Consider the following 17832-nt stretch of genomic DNA (forward strand, 5'->3'; position numbering starts at 1 on the left):
TCCAACCAAGACGTGCACTGGAACGGAACAGGCTTTCTGGTACTTTCTGTCCCTTCCAGAAATAGGGAAACACTTTGACAACCGGGCTTTTTCCTGACTTTCTGAATTCCAGCCAGAATAGCAAAACTGAAGTCTTCGTAACTTTAAAAAAATGTCCAAGCTTCCACTTCCTTCCCTTAACCAGTATTTAGAAATAAATGGAACATAAATAGAAAGTAAAGGACAGAACAATAGCAGCAGACTTTCAGCCTTTTAATGCCTACATTTTATAATAAGAGGTATTAATAAAGGATAAAACTGAGCAGTTACTTTCTTAATAACAATAGTAATAGCAGTAATAGTAGCAGTAGCAGTAACAGCCCTACTACTACTACTACTACCACCACCAAACACCAGAACAACGTTCCCCCCAAAATAGTGTCTGACTATTTAGATAGAACAAAAAATAAAAAGCAAATCCAAACACAATTTAAGTATTTTCTTTACCTTACGTGATCGCTTTTGGTCTTTGGTTGATGTAGATGAGAAACCAGCTCTTTCTAGAAAGAAAGGCTTATTAATTACCACTAATTCATTCTAAACTTACTGTTTATCCTGGAGGATAGCTTTGTACAAAGACCAAAACAGAAGACTACACTAGCAACAGCGAAGAGTTTGGGTGTTTTTTTTGATGTGCTAATATGGTACCCAAGTAGTTGAGAGTATAAAATAATTTTTAATATATAAATTATATATATATTTAATATATATAAAATTAATATATAAATTAAAATTCACATAAATCATTGTGTCAGAAAAAAGGAGACTCACATTTTGTTTCAGGCCTAGCTTTGATGCACAGATTTTGGACAAAGCAGATATACTTGGTTCAACATTTTAGTAAACTTTGAGAAGAGGAAGTACTTAATATGAACCAACTTCAAAGCTTAAAGAAGAGGGAAGAAAAAAGGAGGCTTTTACATCTGAAATGAATACGTCATTTCTGAAAGTATCGTTTGAAATGTTGTTTTCCAAGTTTCTTCTCAAATCACTACATTTATCAGCTTTAAAATCTCAGTTCTGCTCTCTACTATTGAGTAATGAAATTGTGTTAATTAGGATATGTGGTTCTCCAGGAGGACGGATGTTTAACCTTCTATGGGGTAAACCATCTATCTCTGTTTTGTATCTTGTGAATTACAACTGAAGGAAAGAAGTGCCTTAATGTAACACAAACCTCTTATTCTTGGATTTTCTTCATCTGATAAACATCCAGCCAGGCCAAGCAAAAACATTACAAATCAGTAAATCTAGAGTCCACTACCGATAATGATAGAACTCCCTGAATGGAGTGCTTCCTTTCATTGCTCAGATTTAGTTTATGAGAGCTTTTTAGGGAGCCGAGCATGTGAAACCTGCCGCCAGCTTAATAACTTTGATATAAACTGTGATTTAGTTTTTCAGTGGGAAAAAACCTGGAGGCAGCAACGAAGAAAATCAGAGCACCTAACAATCAACAGGCTGCAAAGATTCCTTTGGCATATTAAACTGAGCAATTTAGACAGTTACACACAGTTGTACTGATTTTTTTATTTATTTTAGGTTTAATTTTAATGTTAGGTTTAATTTTAATTTGAGGTTTAATTTAAATAATGGAAGTCCTTTCGTATAGTCTCTATATAGAATACAGCAAAGCGCTGCCAGAGTCCTCAGCGCTGTTCTGGCAGGGCTGTGCTCGCTGCTGCTGCTCTATTTCCCTTCTCAGCCCCCAGTTCTTCCAGTTTTCAAGATCCCTGCTCCCGGTCTGCCTCCAGCAGTGCCGTCAGCCTCAGTTCCTGCCTGCTGCTCCCGCAAGCATCTCCACATTTTCTGTGGAAACTGGGATGTACCAAGTCACCCCTTTGGGACGCAACCCGTCCTCAGTGACCCTTCTGTTCTGTTGGCTTGCGGCAAATAATCGAGGCCAGTGGATGGTACCTGATGAAATTATAGATAAACCCCCACAAAAATACAGTGTAGCATCAAGAAAGTCAGTTATATCCTCAAAAGCTTTGTCTTTGTATGTCTTTGTATGTCTTTATATGTCTTTATATGTCTTTATATATCTTTGTATGTATTTATATGTATTTATATGTATTTATATGTATTTATATGTATTTATAGTATCACTGTCTTACTCCTTGTGTTTTTTCTGACTTGCAATTGCCCGATAATGGTATTTAGCTTGCTTAACTTTCCTTTCGCTGCTGTGCCTGTTGCTTCCTGCTGTCTGGCCTGAGCCCTGCGGAATCACACCGCCTGCAGGATCCTCTTTGCTTCCGGAATTTGTGGGATAAAGCCAACTTCTCCACATGCTTGTTCCGTTCATACCGAGGTGCTGTTGCTGTGCACGGCTGATGCCACGGTATAGTTTGCAACACCCCATGAACCCTCATATACTGGACTATGGTCCTTTGAACTCTGTGTTGTCAGAGAGCACAAACCTTGAGATGCATCCATAATACAAATCCAAATAAAAAGCGTCCAAATGAGATGCATACAAAATAAAAATATCAGATTTATGGCAATCCTTTCTTCTCTTGGTTTCCTTAGGAAAGCTAGTATTTTTTTCCTTCTCCTTCTCCTGGGCTGAAAAGTAATATATTTGCCGCAATAAGCTCACAATAACGAAGTAAAAGCGTGAAATACTTATTTGTAAACTTCCAGTTCTTCATTGAAGCTGAGAACTGGAGTGAGCATACAGCAGAAAGAGGCATAACAGGTTACTGGATCAAGTACTTCGATTTCTCTTTCTTCCTGGGATCCTGAAAACACACCGCCTGGGAGAGCATCCTTCTCTTCCTGGATTTACAGGAGGTTTGAAATAATCATTCTTTCCTTTGGCCAGATGGAATCACTCCAAAGGTCAAGATGAACATCCTGAAGTTGGTAAATCCTATTCTGTAGCATCCTGACATTATGGAATTGGGGTAATTTAGGACTCACATACGCCTGACGACCCATTACAAAAACTTTTTCACTTGAGAGGTGCAACCAGTGAGAACTTTTGTCTGCAGGGTGCGTCTTCAGATTAAGCTAATTTCTGCTACTCCCTAGAAGCGATTTAAAACTGTGTTAACTTCAAAGGCGATAGAATTTAATCCAGTTTTGAATTATGGGACTTTTAATGACTCTTCAATCAATGGTCCAGTTTCTTCTCTATACAAGAAGAGAAGTACACATCCTAGAACCTGTTAAAGCTCCTCTTCTTATACACCTGGAAGAAAAAATAATTTCCTAGGGAGAATATATTCCTACTGAGAATTATTTAGTAATCTGATTCCCAGACGTCTGAGCACGTCGGTGTATTTTTGCCTTATGGAAATGAATAGCTTTCAGCTACAGTGAGACATCACAGATTAAAGTTGAGTAAAAGCATATTAAACTGTTTTCATAAACTCCTAGCAATTTGTTACAAAACAGACATTCCAGGAAGTATTTTGGGAACACCTTCAACCAATGCCAGAAAGGAGCACATCTCAGTGCATGACATAAAAAAAAAAAAAAAAGAAAAGAAAAAGAGAAAGCTTCTTATTTGTTCTTTTCCATCTAAAAGTGGTTAAGACAATGTAAGATAATCTAAAAGTGGTTAAGATGATGTAAAATTAATGGGGACCCCCCCCCCCCCTTTTTTTAGCACAGTGGATTCTTTTGCCTGATGGCAATTTTTAACATGCAATTTGGCTTTAGGAATTAAGCAATCTTCATCATTTAAAGTGGTTTCTTCAATAACGCTTTCCAAGTTTTAATCAGCTTTAAGCCTAATAAAAAACCACCAGCTTTTTTCCTTTCCCCCAACAGATTACTGCAAACGACAGCATAAAAGACCGAAGTCAAGCCCTGGGTTTTTGGGTGTCCTGATATGAGAAAGTAACACCCACCCAATATCCTAGGATTCCAATTCTTCTCCTTCACCGTTTTTCCTCTTTCAGAAAAGGGAAGTGAAATACCTGAGCTGAGTAAAAGAAAAGCAAAACCGTGCCACGTCTTAGATCACAATAGGTGTATTTTTTTTATTCGCGAGGATGGGGAGTTGACGCTCACCCAAGCAAGGCAAGCGGTGCATGCCCAGCAGCAGGAGCCTGGTCCAGCCAGGAGACCAGATCATCGGGCGAGCTCGGGGCGATACCAGTCCAAGCCAGTAAGGAGTCTGCAGGTCATTCCTGATGGCACCTTCGCACACAGTAACCACCAATAGCCAGATAAGACCAAGATCAAAAGAAAAAGTGGCCAGATTGGAAAAATGTCCGGCAATTCAAAGATCTATTCAGATAAGCAAAGGATTCCTATTTTAGAGGCATTAAACTGATTACTCAGATTTGCTGTGTTTATAGTTCTGAAATTTCCTTGTTAATCATATCCTGCAAAGCCTCTGGGAATTAACGAATTACAGAGCAGTCCAGTGAAATAATCACCCAAAAGACAACAGCCTTTTTGCCATGTGCCTCACCGCTATCTCATACAAAATCGGCTAACTAATCAAAATAAGCATTGCTAAGAAAATTCACTGTCAGTCTGTGAAATAACAGTCTTGCTGCAGCAAAGCTTGCTTTCTAAAGAGCCCTGTCCCCGTGCCACTGTGGAGACAACATTCACTTCCCAGACCCACACAACAGCTTCCAGGTTTTGCTTTCCCATGGGATATCCTGCAGGAACCGGCTGTCTAATCAAGGCTGAAATCTGCATTTGAACAGCAAATGACACCTATGACCGATAACACTGTGAGCATTGTTCTGATTTCGTTCAGTGCATTAATTTTAATTTTCTTAGACTTATGTCAGTCTTATAGCATGCCCTGTAGCTGAATAAAGTAATTAACTGATTGAAACTAATCAGTCATCCTCATGGCTGCCAGCTGCCCAAAGTTGCAAAACCATGCTACCGTCTATTGTTACTGAATTTTGAAAAAATGAACACAGGATTCAGGGGACTGTTGCTAGCTTCAGCCAGAATTCAGAAAGAAGGCTAATTGATGATAACAGATGAGATGCATTTTGGAATTATTAATTGGAAAAGGAGGGTTGCTGACTTGCTGGAAAGAATTTGCAGACCTCAGCACCTTTCTGCACCTCTTGCAGATTGCTCTCATCTGGCCCGCTGCCCAAAGCCAGGCTGGAGGCTTTTCAGTAAGAACGTGGAACGTTTTACTAAAATGAGAGAGAAAAAAAAAAAAAAGTATAATTACAGAGCCAGGCTGAGAATGTTGTTACAATGCTTAATACTAGTTGTCTTAGTTTGCATTACTTGTGTGAATTTATTTATGGCGTATGTGTGGGACACTAATTAACCAGCCAGATCAGTTCGGCAAGAGTTTCTATCGTGTCCATAGCAAGCACGACCGCTGTCTGTATCTTCTTTTTCTTGCAAAGCAGGAGAAACCCCAAGCTCTGTGTGCTCGGTCCAACCCCGCTGTTTTGCAGGAGATGAATCTCGGAGATCTGGGTACCGTGTTGCTTATTTTGCTGCTTTTCATGGCCAATTTAAGGCTTGAATCACTGCATAAGCATGAGTAGCTATACCTCACGGCATACTACGTTTTATTGAGCCTATCCACCGATCAGACAACGGGAGCTGTTCGCTGCAGTGCTGAGAGGGCCATAGCGTGCCACGGCCCGTGGGTGTTCGCTTCGGTAGAACTCCGCTGAGTCAGAAGGCTCTGGGCAGTCCAGAAGGATCCAACCTGAAAGGTGCCACAATATCCCAGTCACGCTTCCTTTGGAAAGACGGCATCGCCCATAAACTCTGTTTGGATGTTGTGTGCTGAGATCTACAGTTCGTTCTGCAGCTAAGCAGTTCCTGTAAAATCTGAAATGGCTTGGTCTAGCAGTTCTTGATTTATGCCTCTCTAAAAATATCACCAAGCCCATCCTTGAGTGACAGGCTAAGGCAGAAGCAGTTCTGTGGGAGCTGATTTAATAACCACCCGCTACTAAATTTCCCGCTTCTCTCACTTAATGAACTCTTGGCGCCAGCTGCTGCTGGGCACAGGCTAATGGAGAAGATCTATTAATAACTAAGGCAACTAAGAAAGAAACTTTTGCTTTGAGCTGTGCTCCAATGTCTCTACGCCAAGATATTGAGTGTGAAAGTGCGTGCAGCCCTGCCGGTCCCCATCCTCCCCCCCCAAACTATCCACTTTTTGGATCTGGGCGCTCTCAGTTGGCGAATTTTTGTTTCTAAATCAGAGCAGACAGTATGTGCTTGCTAGGAAGGAATTAAGGCTCCCAGCCCTGCCCCGAGGCAGCACGACCCGGCCGGGAATCAGTTTTAGCCAAGCATCATGAAACGGGCTGTATTTATGAAAAAAGAGTCAGGATCGGTCATTCTTACCTGCTGAAGGTATTTTTCTTTTACTTTCGTTTTCTCCATCTTCCAAGACTCTCCATTTCTCACTTCCTCCCCCCCCCCCCCCCACACACACACACTTTCCAAACCGGACGGATGAGAGGCAAATGAGCAAGAGATCCTGAGCTCATTGTCATGGCTAATTATTCATCCCTGAGAAGTAATTCCCCGCAGGAACCTGGGCATGGAAGGTCTGCGAGCTGGGGGCACGCAGCGCTCCATACTTCTGGAAAGCTGTGGGCAGTCCTTTGGAAAGCAGCATCCCATTGAGGGTGGCTGGGCAGGTGGGTGGTGGTGATGCAGGGAGGGGGGGGGGGTCTGGGGAGGGGGGTCTGAGGAGGGTGCAGGGCTCAGGCAAAGGATGTGGGGACCCTGCAAGAGCCCAGGGCCTTGGGGAGGTTTGTGAGGGGACCCCAGGAGAGGTGAGAGGCTCTGGAGAGGGGTCCCAGGAGGAACATGAGGCCCCAAGGAAGGTGCAGGACCCTGCAGGGAGGTGTGCGGCCCCAGGGGCAGTGTAGGGCTGCAGGCAGGGTCCCCTCATGGGGCAGGGTCTCCTCGTGGGGCAGGGTCCCCTAACAGGGCAGGGTCCTCTCATGGGGCAGGATCCCTTAATGGGCAGGGTCCTCTCATGGGGCCAGGTCCCCTCATGGGGCTGGGACCCCTCATGGGGCAGGGTCCCCTTGGGGGGAAGGGTTCCCTCGTGGGGTCAGGTCCACTCACGGGGCAGGGACCCTTGTGGGGAAGGGTCCCCTCATGTCCCAGGGTGGCAGAGCCTGGTCAGGACACGCGTGGTGGCAGGAGCACGGCTGAGGTCCGGAAGGTGCAGGTGAAGCCCACATCGGCTGGGCTTGAGCCAGCCACGACAAGGGGCCCATCGGTCACCATCGGCGCTGTCCTGGCGCTGTCCCCACGGTGCCACACGGGGTTGCATCCTGGTGTCCCCTCTCGGTGAGACGGGCCTGCCCAGCTCAGCCTGCTCCTGCCCCGTGTCCCCGAGGAAGCGGGAGGACGGTGCTGGCGCTGCCTGTGCCGCGGCCGTCAGAATTCCCGTGCGCATGATTTCCATTGAGGCACCTTCCAAACCTTTTTACCTGGCTGTGTGGCTAGTGATTGCTACCTTTGGCAATCAGCTAACTACACTGCCTAGTAACCAGGCTGATGTAAGAGGCTGTACCCTTCCAACTCCTCCTCTGATGGAGACTGGGGTTTTGTTAAAAAAAACACAACAAAAACCCTCTTAGAGCAGGTTCTAACACTCTCAAGTATTTTCTCCATTATTAAAATTCTTGAATGGTAAGCAAAGTGGTCAGACTGAAAACATTTATAGCATACAGTGAGTTTAATATTTAATCATTGCTGAACCCCCCCTTCACTTACTAGCTCGTTAAATAAGACAAGAAAGCTAAATGAGAATTATTTTCCCAATACCTGACAGATAAACAGAAGGGTACAACCAAAAAAATTCTTAGTCCAACCTTGGTGCATAAGCACTTCAGCACACAATATGTCATCAGCACCTAAACAATTTAAACACAATAAACTTGCTCCAGGGCACGTTCCTAAGTTCCTAAGCTAAAGTTCCTAACAATTTTAGCACCAACTTCAAGAAATCTAAGGTTTCACTTGATATTGCTATTTATCACTTGATATTGACACACCGCACACTTCTGTTGGACAGTTAAAATGCTGGAAATGAAGCTGTAAATGAACAAACATCATTAATAATTTGACACTAGAGGTAAGGAGGTTTTGCTGTGCTGTTTTCTGTGCTGAGGTTGGAGCGGGGCACCCTGTGCCTTGTTTTGATGGCAGTGAAGTTAGTGATTGCGGAGTGGTGGGGACAATCAGCTAACTACACTGCCTACAAACCAAGCACTGCTCCGGCGATGGGGTCATGACATCCAAACCTAGAAAAAAAGGAAGCACTTCCAATAGCTACATTAACATACTCCATCTCCTCAAATGCTCTTCTAACAACAAACGGTTGACAATAATGGAAAACGCTGCTCGTATCACCCTTAGTGCTATTCTACTGAATCCAAAGTCTTTATATCACAAGTTAATTGCTCTTAATAATTGAACACTGTGGTGGATGCATCACAAAGATCATTTTGGGAGTGCAAAGACAAAGCGATGAAAGAGTAAAATTTAAATTATTATAACACACCACGATGGAATTGGGGAATGAGAAAAGTCTCTGCAGGCAGTGCTTGCTGCATGCGTGTGGACTAAGTGGTAGCTGTGTTCAGAGCCGAAGTACAAATACAGCTGCAAATATGAGCCAAGACAAAATGTTCAGCAGGAATAATGTTCTGTTTGGTTTACAGCATGTCGGCTGTTAGTGCTGATGTCACAGTGATCCTAATTATCCTTGTTCTGTAGTTGGAGCACTTGAGTTAATGTCCTGCAGCACCGGCTTTGTGCAATTTCCATTTACAGGTTTTCAGAAAAAAATGCATGTAACTACAGCCATGGTAGGAAGGGTAGAATTTCACTAGTTCCCTGAGCTTCAGAAAGCCTTTTTTTCCTGGAAAAAGACAGGAGCACAGATCACGCTGTTCATCGGGTATCAGGCTGCTCAAACCTTTTACACTGATCTGTGGTAGCTAAAGAAGTTACCAAATCCGTTCTGCAGAACAAAACTGTGTGTAAGCGGTTATAATAAATTATGCCTTGTGTCTAATACACGGGTATGCAATTAGTAACGTGATAAAACTGTTTGATACAGGTTTATCAGGCTATTCCTTAATCAGGAATGAGGCAGTCTGTGAAGTTACAAGGAAAAGTTTGTCTGCAAGTCAAACGATTTTGCTAGCTTTCACCTATAAATGCCTTATTGTGCAAATGCAGAAAAAGAGCTCAGGACTTACCCTTAGGAAGCTTACCTTGTCATAAACCCAATAAGGGCTGCATTTATGATAAAGTGTTTATAAAAAAGGTTCAATGGAAAGGGAAGATAGCTCCTTCACTCTTCTTTCCCTGCCCTTTTCCCCGGAGAGCTCAGCAACCCACGCGCCAAGCACCCGGCAGTGGCAGGCACGTCCCCGGGGGCAGCTCCTTAGGTGGCCCCTGAGTGCCCAGCTCTTCCCTGGGTCCCTTGGGCTGGAGTGTCCCCAGTTTGGGCTGTGGGTCAGCCCCACGCCCATCACCTTTGTGTACACCCTGTCGTCATGGCCACTCAGCCGGGGCTTGTGCGCGGAGGAGCCGATGGTTCGTGCCGTAGGAAGCTCGGTTGCCAAAGAACGTTTCTACAGGCAAAGTCAATAGAGGGCACGCATGGGGTTTGTGCCCTGCTCCTGCGGGCGAGCGGCTGCAGGTTGTGCCGCAGGCACCGAAGGTGACCCAGGCTTCAGTGTCACATGTGGCAGCCCAGGGATGGCACCTGGAGACCGGCGCTTCAGCCAGGTTGTGTTCACACCAGCGGTCCAGCTGCCACAGAAGGGGACCCCAGAAAAGAACAATAACAGCTTGGAACAATTAATATCTTGTGCTCCTGGCACTGGATGCAGTGGGAGGCACATGCTGCACATCACCCAACGATGACACATGCTCTACATCACCCAAGGATGACACATGCTCTACATCACCCAAGGATGACCCCCACCACCTCTCTCCCTGTTTCTTGGGGCTTGGCCACTTCTGCACGCCTGCTCCTGACCTGTGCAGCTCGCTGCAGTCCTCTTGCTCCGTCACATTTCGGGTCTTGTTTCTCTAAGCGCCTTTGCTCTTCCTCACGATCAGCACCAGCACAATCCCATCCTGCTGCCGCTCAGGGGTGGAGGGGCTGAAGGCAGGCTGCACAGCTCGGCAGGGTGCTGAGTGTCCCCACTTCAGGCTGTCCTTTGCTCCGTGCCACGCTGCCGACAGAGGCTGGGCAGGAGCAAAGACATTTTGTGCCCTGCACAGCCCCTTTTTATGTGGGAGGAGGAACTGCAGGAGAAAACCACGCTCCTCTCAGCTCTGTTAGCAACGGTGTCAAGATGTGATCCTCAGCTGGTGATGGGATCCACCAGCACTGTGGGAATAAGTCTTAAGTGCCACGTGGTTTGGGGCATCTAATTGACCTGGGATGCTTTGGAAGGGCTTGTCCTTTAGAAATTTCTGGGCATCCCACCCTCTCTGAGAACTGCACACCGCTGCGAGGCCCGTGTCAATCGTGGCCAGCCGGATGGCTCAAACCTCTTGTCGTTTCTGAAAATCGTGGCATGCAAATGGAGAGCAAGAAAGAAGTGACAAAAGTAATCAACACTTGATAACATGATTACATCAGCAAAAAAATTTACAATGCTACAGCAATAGCTCTTAGACTGCACAAAATACACCCAGGCAGCCTTGCAGTCTTTCCTTTGCTATTTAATTTTAGAACACGCTAGACCAGAACCAGTCCTTTTGTTTTAAGTTTAGTTTATTGCTCAAGTTGCTAAAGACTGATGTTCTTAAATTAAATTCTAGGAATATATGGTGCTCAGACACCTAAGAACCTCGTCAAAAAAATTTAAGCTTTCCCCAATTCCTATATTGTAATATGAACCGAATTAAAAGCATTGAGACGTGATAATCATTGTCAGGCAGCCACACGGACTGCAGAGTTTTTCCTCATCTGCGAAGGAAGGTGGCAGCTCATGGAACGAGGGTGGAAACTTCCTGAAGTCAACTGTTACAGACGGAGCTCGAGCCGGAGCATCTCTTCCATCCGTGGAACACACCTCCTTAAAATCACATCTTCCCTCTGGCATCTGCCCTGTGTGACACCCTTTTGTCACACCACCCAGGTTTGCTGCACAGACCTTGTTGCAAAGACCTTTTACACCAGGGAGTGTTTTCGTTGGGTGGAAGGCTCGTCCCCACCGGTGTAATTAGTACGGTCATACTGTCCCGTGTGCTTTGCATAATAAATATGGTGCTCGTGTTCAACACTTTAACCAGAAAATTTATCTGTAAGCACCTATCAGGTTTTTACAGGACACCCAGGGGGTGACTAAGTGATCAAGTAAAGGTGAAAACCTTGATTGGAACATGGTTAATTTCTGAAATGTCTGTTCTTAAGCCCTTTTGTCGGGGCTGAAAGGGAAAAATCTGTGAGCAATGAACATACTAAAATTGTAGTTTGTTGCTTTGATTGGACCAGTTTCTGACTTGTTTCAGTCAAAAATAATTCTTTGCACAGAGACTGTATGATCTAGATCAAGGTGGAAGTTTTTAACATGCAGATAGAAGGTTTCTTCTGCCCTCTGACGTGATGGCAGAGGCACTCGACTTGGTGCTGGGTTCGTGCAGCACTACTACTGATCGTACACTGCTGTTAGGTGATACTTCTGTATGCGATCAGGACAGTGTACAGCCCGACAAAGCCAATGTAAAGTTTTTCTCTAAGAAGATTGCCACCTAGGATGTTTTCCCACCTGGCAATAACTCAGGCTTACTGTTTTTTTCTATCGATAGTTAACGAACTACAGTGGCTTACCTGGGGAAATTGTCTGTTATCCATCCACAGAGATCAAACGGCTTGCAGGAGGAAGATTGCCACTAGCAAGCTGCGCCTTGTTTTATTCATTCCATGTACTCAATCCTTTAAAGCCAGAAAACTGCAAAAAATTCTGCAGGGGTGACTCGTGCAGGAGCGTGCTTAGGGAAACAGTGTTTGCTCGTGGTTTGGCCTGCAGTTACTACAGAAACTGTGACCGGCTCCTTCCCTTTGCAGTTCATGCCCAGGCTTGCCCGGTGACCCAGGAGACCCATCATTTAATCTGGCTAAGAATGCTTGTGCTGAGTGAGGGTCCTGATCTGAATCCCACTGAAGTCTTTGGATGGATTTCCATCGACTTCAGCGAGCTCTGGATCAGCCCTACGGATGTCCGGGCACCGTAGTGCAGGGGGGGGTTAGAGGTTTGGGGTTTTTTCTTCTCCTAATAGGACTAAAACCCATCAGCACCATTAAACAAAAGGCACAAATGTCTATTCCTTTCTCTCACGCATCACATCAGCCAGAAGACCTGGCTTTTCATTGTGGTTTTTGCAAAACCTGCTGGGATGCTGACAGTTTCTGTTTGGATGCAACTGGGAAGGAGTGGGAGCAACAATGGACTGTTCCTCAGTGGGTCTCACGTTGGGATGGGCTGTTCACATTCGGGGTCTGACGTTCTGTTTCTTAGCTGCTTACTACAAATAGAGTACTTACTCCAAACAGAGCATCCAAGGCTACCTTTTCCTCAAGTCAGTGACAATTGACAGCGTTATGAAGGATTTAGGTTCAACGAATCTACCTAATTACAAGAGCCAATTTTTCTTGTCACTGGAATGGGAAGCCCAAAACACTCTCTGCTCCTCTGGTTTCCGTGCCGTTAGCAGAAATACTAACTTCTGAACAGAAACTTTGGACTCCTGCACGATATTAAAAATACCACAGACCCTAATTTCTGTGCCAATGACAACCTCAGGAATCAGAGCCAGCTGGATGAATTGCCAAGAATTTTGCTTAAATTTTCCTGTGTTTGGTGTTATAAACCTGTGCAGTTTGGGCTGGGCTCTGCCTCCTAACATCCCAGCAATAGCACCTCCGTGCATGACCGATTGCACCGCTGCCATCGGGTTTCTCGGGTGAGCGGTTTGTTTGCTGCTGCCTTGCAGTTTATGTGTTAACTATGGGAACCGGTAACTCAACAGCGGGAGGTGGTGGCGGGATTCAGACCTTCCCTTTGATTGTCCTTTGTGGAATCCAGTCACTTCACTCTTTTGTCACACAATTTCCCAACTCACGGGGCCTGCCTGGACAAGTTGGAGAAAGTAGGAAGGCAGGAGCCAGGTCAAAGTCCCACTGACTGATGCGTCCCACTGCTTCAAACCGGCATTTATCGAGCAAAAGGCAATAACTGGGTAATTCCTGTTACATGGAAAATTATGATCAAATTCTGAACTCCAGGGCAGGGGAGGGACTCCCTATGAAGCCTGCTGCTGTTCTGCAGTGGCAATGTTATTTTAACCTTGATAGTTCAGGAATAAAAGGGAAACAAGGTTTATAAGGAGTCATATCATTTGTTAGATTAATATGATATTGTGAAAAAATGACATGAAGACAGAAACCAGGCTAAGTAGCAAATCCTTAAGCTTTGGCAAGAAACGTGGCATCACCCCTAGAGTCACCACGATCTCTGTGGCTGTGGCTGTGCATGAAACCCTGAATGGACTGAACTGTTATTGAGAAGAACGTCAAAACCTATGGTTATGTGCATTATCTGTCATTTTTAGTGGCAAATCTGGCTCTCATTTGATATTTTCCTGGGCACTGATTTTGTCAGTAGGGTTAGAAAACCCCGGATCTGTGGTAGCTGCATTTTCTTAGAAGCGAAGGCACTAGAAAAGGGATCAGTGCATTGCTGTTGCCTCAGACTTTGCAGGGATCCTAGCTTGCTCCTCTGCAAAACCTTGGGGTACCTGATCATAACTCCAGCAGAAAATTCTTGGACATTTAAGATACTTCATGAAGCAAGTGTCATCTCTTGAGGAAATAATATGTGGAGACCTCAGGGGTGGCTAGATGAGACTTCTGGAAAGCTTTTCAGGAATGTATAGCTCTGGCAGAGCTATGAGCAAATCCTGCAGAGCTGGAATGTCGCAGGACACAGTCTCTCGGGGACGCAGGTTGTTCCAGTGCTGTGCAGAGACTGACAATCCACCATCATGGATGAGACGAAGCAAGAACAAGCCTGTGAACACTCTACTTAGAGGAGAGCTGTATCTAGCTGCACCTGTTAGTCTAAGCCCCCTCATCAATGGACTCGCTCTTAAAATGAGCAGCAAAGCCCCAATTTTTATAACGCCCACTGCTTATGCAGTGCAGCTTCACTGGAGCAAAATCTATGTGATTAAACATTTCAAGTCACTTCAGAACTTTTTTTTTTTTTTGTTCCTTTGAGATGTCACCATGCAACAGATGTTTAAAAACAAGGAAAAATTGATGTGATTGTAAACATGGTCTTCAGTGTCTACAAGGGAATCCATTCAGATCAGAACATGACCCATCAATTCCCTGACATTTTTAAAGCAAGTTTAATCTCTAGAATAAAATTCAGGCCTCGGGCATGAAAATCTATTTTGCCTGTTCAAGAATGCTCATCTGTTGCCCAGAGCTAATTTTGGTGTGCTGGATGCGGCCAGCACAGCGAGGACAGATCTGCACAGGCTGCACAGAAAGAAGTGAACCGACGCCGAAAAAATGTTGCACGGAAATTCTTCCCGGCATTGCACAGCAGTTGTTTCCTGTTGTCCTACATCATTTTCCAAAACGCATGTAACAGGCCACGACGGTCCTCTTGGGTGAACCGTGCAAGGGAGGGAATGACTCAGGGCTTGTGTATGCAACAAAATCGTCATGTGGCATTGCAAGCACCCAGCGCAGCGCACGGTAAGGACACTCTTGTGGCCAAAACGCTGGTGGGTGATGTTAAAGCTCAGCTCCTGGCAGTGCTGGTACTTTCTTTGGAGATTTATTATCTACCTCCAACTTTGATTTCGCTTTCGAGTGGTTATTGAAAGGTCCCCATTCGTTAAGGAAGTATTTTGATATGTGGGGAAAAAAAGAGAAGCCATCATTTTATTTTATTTTATTTTATTTGTAATTTATTACTCGTTCCTTAAAAACAGAGTTTCTACTAAATGCTTTGATAAGGTTGTGGGGGGGGTTTGTTTTTTTATGGTGCAGAAAGAAACTGTAAAGAACAAGGAACTACATGACTGAAGCAGAAAAGAAATCCAGAAATAGCCAGATATTCACGGTTTAAGGTACACTCCTGCAAAGATGCGTACTTCTGTAAATCTGTGCCTCTCTGCTTGATTTTTCTTATCCCTTGTACCAGAATCCATGCACAAGACTGAAATGTGAGCACCGGAATTGCTCGGCTGCAACATCTACGGTTGCTACTGATCTGTGCTGATACCGTGCACATTTATACAGATCACCAGGAAGATTAATGTTAAGATGAATACAGACTCATGTAATTTTCAAAATGAAGAATACCAGAAATGAGGGCTTCATAAGGAAAGGAACTGTGTTGTGTGAAGTCTGCTAGAAGCAATTAATTGCAATTTTAATAATTAATTAATAACCCTGGGACTATTTTTCTTATGGTGAGGATCTTGCTTAAATATTTCACAGATATTAACAAGATAGACTGGTGGACACAACAGAATACAGTGCTGAATCCATCAAATATGCCCTAAAAGAAGGACCTGATACTGGAATAAACCCAAGTAGATTGGAAACAGCTTTGAAACCAGCACATTCGTTAGTGAAATGGTGCACACCTGAATATCGTTCCATCCCTGAGAGCTCCATCATCTCCCACTCTATATAAACCCTAAGCAATGAGGGGGGGGTTTGGGTGTTGGTGTTTTCCTCATGTAAGTGGTATAGGTTCTTGTTGCACTGGATCTGCTTCCTTGGTGGCTTTTTGGAGTTCTTTATAAAGCTTCTCAGGTGTTCCACAGCTCTGGTCTGGGAAGGTAATGTTTGTGGTCTTTAATGTTTGTGAGTTTTGTTGTATAGAAAAGAGCTGTGTAACTGTAAGAACTGCTGGTTGTTGACTGTGCTCTATAAGGAGGAAAACCATCTTGTAAACTTTTAAATAGTCTTAATATTTAAATATTCTAAATAAACTTGCTTAGCATGAATGCTTTCTAGTGATGCTTTGAAGTGGTTTCACTCTCCCAAACTATATTTTCCAGTTGTTTAGCAATTGGGCTTATCTAGCTTCTATCTGTCATATGCAGGCTTTGCAATATCTATCCTTGGAACTTGGTAGTACCTTCATGTTGTTAAATCTCTCTAGTGTAGTGTCTCATCTCTACTGATGACTATCCAACAGCTAAAGCACCTTGTGTGCTTCAATTTAAAATGAAAGATGAAATTGCTGCCACAGTCTTCTTCATCACAAGGCTGGTGAAAAAGGAAGACAAGCTGAGCAAGCATAAAATGGAGAAATTTGCAGCTAGGCTGACAACAGTACTGTTTGAGAAGTATAAGAATCACTGGTACTTGGACAACCCATCCAGAGGACAAGCTTTCAGGTAAGAGGAGGTTTAGTAGAAGGGGAGGGGGAATGGAGCCTTTGTAGGAAATCCAGGGTTCAGTCAGGAACCTTTTGGTGCCTGGAGCCCTTGAGTTGGAAATAAGTGGCATGAAGTTGGAAGAGAACCACTTGGCTGTCCCGTAAGCTTGAAGAAGGAGTGTTATGAACTGGTAAAGATACGTCTGGTTTCAAAGTAACTTCAGAGTGTGTAGGTACAGCTGGAGAGCTGAGGTGGAGATCTACAGACAATGTGCAGAGAGTGCCCTGGGTGGCCCTCTGACTTCTTGAATGCAGAATTCAAGGGGTCTTAAACTGACTTGTGTAGTTGCTGTCACTGCTTTTAATTTTCTTTAAAACTACTAATGAAGTGAGTTGTTGCATTATGTGTTTTAAAACAAATAAAACCTTCTTTGGGTTTATAAACCAGCTAGCCAGGCTAACTTGCAGGTTGGGGCTATGAGTGACAACAACTTGCATCCATAGACTGACTGGGCTGGGAGAAAATAGTCAGCTGAAGTGTATTTCTGTGCGAGTGGGGCTTGCAAAGTTGCAGTGAAATTTTAAATCCACCTGCACTTTGTTCTCACCTAGGTGTATAAGGATAAACAAACATCAGAGGAGAGATCCACTGCTGGAGCAGGCTTGTGTGGAGAGTAAAGTGGACTTCAATAAGCTCGGTTTGCCCAAAGAGATGACGCTGTGGGTTGATCCATTTGAGGTGTGTTGCAGGTAAGCTGGGGAGCTGTGGCTTGATCAACTCCAAGCCTGTTACTAGAGTCTTAGCATGTGAGGATGTGCTCTGCTAGTGTCAGATGTCCACAGCATGGAGCTGCACTACACAAATCCCATCGCTTTCAGATACGGTGAGAGGAACCGGCCCTTCACCATTGCACACTTTGAAGGGGAGGAGAACCCAGAGCTTCCTCAGCAGATCAGCTATGCTGTGGACAGAGCAGCACTGGACTATCATTCTGGTATTTCTTCAGATGAGGAGGGCTTCAACAAAGAGCCGAAAGCGATCCCTACTGTTAGTAATCCCAACAGTATCTACCAGGTAAGGCTGCGGTCATGGTAGGTGGCTTTTGGGAGGAGCTAGCACCTGACCTCTGGGTTCCCTCATGGAGAATGTGATAGACTTGGCAACTGGTGGTCAGGCTGATCTCCCCTCTTTCTTGGCCACTCCTTAACATAGTCTCATTTCTTGCCATTTAGTTCAGTGACTACTACAAGGCGCCCCTACAGCCCTGGTCTCAGTATCTTCATAGGAAGACCTACATGACTGATGGCTCATACTATGCCCAGCACAGGGGTTACAAGGTCTACAGGTCAACAGCTGCTTTCACAGGACTGTGTGTTGATAGGTACCACTGGATCAACACCAAGCGGTAGACCTGTGGCTGCGCCT

General features: G+C 44.6%; 1 protein-coding gene across 1 annotated transcript; it reads left to right on the forward strand.

Annotated features, from left to right (window-relative positions):
• The first annotated feature begins 14212 nt into the window (after positions 1-14212).
• Positions 14213-17821, forward strand: BTG4 (BTG anti-proliferation factor 4). Its single transcript, XM_080366388.1, has 4 exons — positions 14213-16425; positions 17019-17156; positions 17286-17481; positions 17640-17821. The coding sequence occupies exons 1-4, from the start codon at positions 16253-16255 to the stop codon at positions 17814-17816; spliced, it is 684 nt and encodes a 227-aa protein (XP_080222514.1). The 5' UTR covers positions 14213-16252; the 3' UTR covers positions 17817-17821.
• Positions 17822-17832: the final 11 nt, after the last annotated feature.

Source organism: Falco punctatus (genome assembly GCF_963210335.1).
Source record: "Falco punctatus genome assembly, chromosome: 16".
In the NCBI taxonomy this organism is placed as follows: Eukaryota; Metazoa; Chordata; class Aves; order Falconiformes; family Falconidae; genus Falco; species Falco punctatus.

Coding starts and splice junctions, on each gene's coding strand:
- BTG4 (XM_080366388.1), top strand. CDS start 16,253: ATGAAAGATGAAATTGCTGCCACAGTCTTCTTCATCACAAGGCTGGTG. Junction 16,426..17,018: donor TCCAGAGGACAAGCTTTCAG/GTAAGAGGAGGT, acceptor GTTCTCACCTAG/GTGTATAAGGATAAACAAAC. Junction 17,157..17,285: donor CCATTTGAGGTGTGTTGCAG/GTAAGCTGGGGA, acceptor CATCGCTTTCAG/ATACGGTGAGAGGAACCGGC.